This window comes from Abrus precatorius, unplaced genomic scaffold, assembly GCF_003935025.1.
Source record: "Abrus precatorius isolate BTA unplaced genomic scaffold, Abrus_2018 Scaffold7, whole genome shotgun sequence".
Classification (NCBI taxonomy): domain Eukaryota; kingdom Viridiplantae; phylum Streptophyta; class Magnoliopsida; order Fabales; family Fabaceae; genus Abrus; species Abrus precatorius.
The window spans coordinates 1-6,561 of record NW_020874417.1 but is presented as its reverse complement, the minus strand read 5'-3'; the positions used below and the strand labels follow the sequence as shown (position 1 = coordinate 6,561).

Below are 6,561 nucleotides of genomic sequence, written 5' to 3'. Positions count from 1 at the left end.
TACAATGGGATCTACGTAAAGTTGATAATTATGAGTGTTATGAGGAATTTGATTGGGAAGTTCAATGGCAAAAAGAAGGAGATTCGTTAGCTCGTTATTTAGTTCGAATTGGTGAAATGACGGAATCTATAAAAATTATTCAACAGGCTTTGGAAGGAATTCCCGGCGGACCATATGAAAATTTAGAAATTCGCTGCTTAGATAAAGAAACAGAGCCAGAATGGAATGATTTTGAATATCGATTTATTAGTAAAAAAGCGTCTCCGACTTTTGAATTGCCGAAACAAGAACTTTATGTAAGAGTTGAGGCTCCTAAGGGAGAATTAGGAATTTTTCTAATAGGTGATCAAAATGGTTTTCCTTGGAGATGGAAAATTCGTCCACCGGGTTTTATCAATTTGCAAATTCTTCCTCAATTAGTTAAAACAATGAAATTGGCCGATATTATGACAATACTAGGTAGCATAGATATCATTATGGGAGAGGTTGATCGTTGAAATGATAATTGATACAACAGAAATACAAGATATCCATTTTTTTTTCAGATTGGAATCTTTTAAAGAGGTATATGGAATTCTATGGGTATTTGCCCCTATTTTTATTCTTGTATTAGGAATCACAATAAGTGTACTAGCAATTGTATGGTTAGAAAGAGAAATATCCGCAGGGATACAACAGCGTATTGGACCTGAATATGCTGGTCCTTTTGGAGTTCTTCAAGCTCTAGCAGACGGAACAAAACTACTTTTCAAGGAGAATCTTATTCCATCTAGAGGAGATATTAATTTATTCAGTATCGGACCATTCATATCAGTCATATCAATTATAATAAGCTATTCAGTAATTCCTTTTAATTATAACTTTGTTTTATCTGACCTCAATATCGGTGTTTTTTTATGGATTGCTATTTCAAGTATTGCTCCCATTGGACTTCTTATGTCAGGATATGGGTCAAATAATAAATATTCCTTTTTGGGTGGTCTACGAGCTGCTGCTCAATCGATTAGTTATGAAATACCATTAACTCTATGTGTGTTATCAATATCTCTACGTGCGATTCGTTGAGACAGAAGCTTTTCGATACTATTGCTATACTCCCCCCTTTCTTTATAGTGCTTTCTAGTAAAGAAGGATAATAAATTGAATATATATCCTTATCATTATTCTTTTTCGAAATTCGGATTGAAGAATTTAATCAGATAGTTATATGAGTGAAATAAAACAGCTTCTATTGAATAGAATTTATTAATTCTATATATATACTATATTACTTATAGTTATATATTACTTATAGTTAATAGATAGTATGAGGAGTTAAAATTGCAGTCAAAATATTGAGTCTCATTTTCCATGTATAAGAATTAAGTGAAAAAAAAAATTCTATTCTATTTCTTCAGTAGAAGAGGTCATTTACCCCCAAGGTTGGTTGATTAGTCATCCTGTCTTGAAGCGGGCACAAAAGAAAAACCAACCTTTTTTTTGAGTTTTCACTATCATTTGTATGAATTATCATACATGTATTAACATAACTAAAGGGGTTTAATAAAAAAATGAATGGATGGGTAGAAACACCAAAATACACAAAGGATTAGTAACGCAAATTTTTTTAAATATCCAAAAGAGCATTTATACATAATAGAAAAAGAATACTAATTGGGGCTTTAAGTTGGTAGAAAAAATCAGGCAGTACTCCCTACAATTCCGATCCAGAGTATGCTCCCATCCACTGATTAAATAAATGACTATCAGGAACGAAATAATCCTTTACTTTTGTTTTCATTAATTCACTTTTTTTTTTGAGTCCCTTTTTAGTTGCACAAAAAAAGGCTAGGAGCGAAAGAAAAAGTGATACCCTTTTTCTTTTTTTTTCTTACATCTATATTCTAGGAAGATGGAATTCATGTCATAATTCAGAAAACGAATGTATAATTCTTTTTTGTAATCGAAAATGATGGAGAAGTTATTGAGAATTCTATAAAGAGTATTTTATTGAAGAATTCAGTTATTACTCAACAAATTCCAATTTTTTTTTAAAGGGATAAGATCAATTCAGAAGTACTTTTTGTATCTTTTATTTATTCAAATAAAATTTGAAATGTATTTTTCTTTATTATTAATTTTTTCATTAAATAAAACAAAACAGACAGAATTCAATTGGTCTAATTCAGAACCGTCCGATAAAATCGAATCTTATCCATTTTATAAATATATCAAGAGATAAATAATCGGTCTGGTCCTTAGATTTATTGAAGGCTTAAAAGGAGCCGTATGAGGTGAAAAATCTCATGTACGGTTCTGTAATAGAGATGGGAACAGTAATGTTATCACCGACTAGGATTATCTAACAGCTTAAGTACAGTTGATATAGTTGAAGCGCAATCCAAATATGGTTTTTGGGGATGGAATTTGTGGCGTCAACCTATGGGTTTCATCGTTTTTCTAATTTCTTCTTTAGCAGAATGTGAAAGATTACCTTTTGATTTACCAGAAGCGGAAGAAGAATTAATAGCGGGTTATCAAACCGAATATTCGGGTATCAAATTTGGCTTATTTTACATTGCTTCCTATTTAAACCTATTAATTTCTTCCTTGTTTGTAACAGTTCTTTACTTTGGTGGTCCGAATATCTCTATTCCGTACATATTTGTTTCTGAATTTTTTGAAATAAATAAAGCATATGGAGTTTTTGTAACAACAATTGGTATCTTTATTACACTAGCTAAAACTTATTTGTTCTTATTCGTTTCTATCACAACAAGATGGACTTTACCTAGGCTAAGAATAGATCAATTATTAAATTTTGGATGGAAGTTTCTTTTACCCATTTCTCTCGGTAATCTATTATTAACAACTTCGTCTCAATTGTTTTCACTATAAAAAACGGACCTTCTATATTCATAACTTGTCTCAAACAAGAGAAAGAAAAAAAACAAAAATAATCAGAGATATTCACGATATGTTCCTTATGATAACTGGATTTATGAATTATGGTCAACAAACAGTCCGAGCTGCAAGGTACATTGGTCAAAGTTTCACGATTACCTTATCTCACGCAAATCGTTTACCTGTAACTATTCAATATCCTTATGAAAAAATAATCACATCGGAACGTTTCCGTGGTCGAATACATTTCGAATTTGATAAATGCATTGCTTGTGAAGTATGTGTTCGTGTATGTCCCATAGATCTACCCGTTGTTGATTGGAAACTGGAAACTGATATTCGAAAGAAACGATTGCTTAATTACAGTATTGATTTCGGAATCTGTATATTTTGTGGTAACTGTATTGAGTATTGTCCAACAAATTGTTTATCAATGACTGAAGAATATGAACTTTCGACTTATGATCGTCACGAATTGAATTATAATCAAATTGCTTTGGGCCGTTTACCAGTGTCAGTAATTGATGATTATACAATTCGAACAATTCAAATAAAATTAAGTTAATTATAATATAATTATAAAATCTTTTTCTAAAAATAAAGATTATATAAATCAAATCATATTCGATATATTTCTATATATAAATATATGTATTTGAATAATATATATGAATAATATAAATTTGGATAATAAGAAAAATGTTATTAAAAAAAAAGAATAAATCTTAGAGGTAGATATTTTTATATTAGATATTCTATTAGTAGAAATATTCGATACATATATTATATATATACTTTAGTTTTCGTATAGTTTCAAACTACTCTTTCATAGAAAGAATGGAATGACATTGATCCTATAACTGTACCTATAGCAATTCACACTTATTATCTTAGGATTTGATTGAATTCAATGCGGAGAGAAATTTAGTATTTAGTATATAATTTTTTTCCTGGTCATATCAATAAAGTCATGAAATTTCGATTTATTTATCTCTTATTTTACATATAATGGATTTGCCTGAACCGATACATGATTTTCTTTTAGTCTTTCTGGGATCGGGTCTTATATTAGGAAGTCTAGGAGTAATATTACTTACCAACCCAATTTTTTCTGCTTTTTCGTTGGGACTGGTTCTTGTTTGTATATCTTTAGTCTATATTTTATCAAACTCCCATTTTGTAGCTGCATCGCAGCTACTTATTTACGTGGGCGCTATAAATGTTTTAATCATATTTGCTGTAATGTTCATGAATAGGTCAGAATATTACCAAGATTTTCGTCTTTGGACCATTGGGGATGGAATTACTTTGATGGTTTGTACAAGTATTTTTGTTTCACTAATAACTACTATTCCAGATACATCATGGTACGGGATTATTTGGACTGTGAGACCAAATCAGATTATAGAACAAGATTTTATAAGTACTAGTCAACAAATTGGAATTCATTTATCAACAGATTTTTTTCTTCCATTTGAACTCATTTCCATAATTCTTTTAGCTGCTTTGATAGGTGCAATTGTTGTGGCTCGCCAATAAGAACTTATTCTAACTAATAATCTAAATCTGAATTCTATTTTGTTTAATTTTCTCCCAGTTATTTCCGTTGAATTCTTGTTCATATTGATGAAATGAATCAAAATTGGTAAGGAGTTGGTCAATGATGTTCGAGCATGTACTTATTTTGAGTGCCTATTTATTTTCTATGGGTATCTATGGATTAATCACGAGTCGAAATATGGTTAGAGCCCTTATGTGTCTTGAACTTATACTGAATGCAGTTAATATAAATTTCGTAACCTTTTCTGATTTTTTTGATAGTCGCCAATTAAAAGGAAATATTTTTTCAATTTTTGTTATAGCTGTTGCAGCCGCTGAAGCAGCTATCGGACCTGCTATTGTTTCCTCAATTTATCGTAACAAAAAATCAACCCGTATGAATCAATTGAATTTGTTGAATAAATAGTATTGATTATAATAAATCATAAAAAGTAGAATTTAGAATGAATAGTGTAATATTTATCAATTCAAATTAGCATGTATGATACGCAACTTAGAATCATGTTTGTGAAAATAAATAAAAGAAATCAAAGTATTTTGGTCCTATTCTCTTCTTATGAATTGATCTATAAGTCTATTTTTATTAGCAAAATTCTGATAAATCATTGATTCATCTGGTGTCTAAATATAGAATTCATTTACGAGTTTACTAGATCGAAAATTTTCAATTTTTGATGTTCAAAGATTTCTATAGATTCAATGTCACATTCAGTAAAGATTTATGATACATGTATAGGATGTACTCAATGTGTTCGAGCCTGCCCCACAGATGTATTAGAAATGATACCTTGGGACGGATGTAAAGCTAAGCAAATTGCTTCTGCCCCAAGAACAGAGGACTGTGTTGGTTGTAAGAGGTGTGAATCCGCCTGTCCGACGGATTTCTTAAGTGTTCGAGTTTATTTATGGCATGAGACAACTCGAAGCATGGGTCTAGCTTATTGATACGTTTCAAAAAACACCACACAAATACGTTTTTTTTTACTGACAAAAACCCGCGCTCAAAATAGAAAAAAAATTGCTTTTCTATTTTGAGCGCGGGTTTTTCTGGTCTAAGTATATCTTATTTTTATCACGAATTATTTTCCTTGGTTAACAATAATTGTAGTTTTGCCAATAGCTGGAGGTTCCTTAATTTTCTTATTTCCTCATAAAGGAAATAAGGTGATTAGGTGGTATACTATTTGTATATGCTTAATGGATCTCCTTCTAACAACCTATGCATTTTGTTATCATTTAGAATTGGATGATCCACTAATTCAATTGACAGAGAATTATAAATGGATCCATTTTTTTGACTTTTACTGGAGATTCGGAATAGATGGACTCTCTTTAGGACCCATTTTATTGACAGGATTTATCACCACTTTAGCTACGTTAGCAGCTCAGCCGGTTACTCGAGAATCACCATTTTTTTATTTCCTGATGTTAGCAATGTATAGTGGTCAAATAGGATCATTTTCTTCTCGAGACATTTTACTTTTTTTCATCATGTGGGAATTAGAATTAATTCCCGTTTATCTACTTTTATCTATGTGGGGGGGTAAGAAACGTTTGTATTCAGCTACAAAGTTTATTTTGTACACTGCAGGAAGTTCCATTTTTTTATTAATGGGAATTCTGGCTATGGGTTTATATGGTTCTAATGAACCAACATTAAATTTTGAATCATTAACTAATCAATCGTATCCCATGGCGCTGGAAATAATTTTCTATATGGGATTTTTTATTGCTTTTACTGTCAAATCGCCAATTATACCTTTCCATACATGGTTACCAGACACCCACGGGGAGGCACATTACAGCACTTGTATGCTTTTAGCCGGAATCTTATTAAAAATGGGAGCATATGGATTGGTTCGAATTAATATGGAATTATTATCCCGCGCTCATTCTATATTTTGCCCCTGGTTAATGCTATTAGGTTCAATTCAAATAATCTATGCAGCTTCAACATCTCTTGGTCAACGTAATTTAAAAAAAAGAATAGCTTATTCCTCAGTATCTCATATGGGTTTCTTAATTATAGGAATTAGTTCTATAAGCGATACGGGACTTAATGGCGCTATTTTACAAATAATCTCTCATGGATTTATTGGCGCTGCGCTTTTTTTCTTG

The 6,561-nt window shown here is 31.0% G+C and overlaps 1 protein-coding gene across 1 annotated transcript; it reads left to right on the top strand.

Moving 5' to 3' along the window:
• Nucleotides 1-2: 2 nt before the first annotated feature.
• Nucleotides 3-3,914, top strand: LOC113873718 (NAD(P)H-quinone oxidoreductase subunit 1, chloroplastic-like; the record flags this gene model as incomplete). Its single annotated transcript, XM_027511978.1, has 4 exons — nt 3-459; nt 518-1,051; nt 2,336-2,833; nt 2,919-3,914. Coding segments are annotated over 4 exons (2,019 nt in total), but the record flags the coding sequence as incomplete, so codon positions are not given.
• Between the last annotated feature and the right edge of the window lie 2,647 nt (nt 3,915-6,561).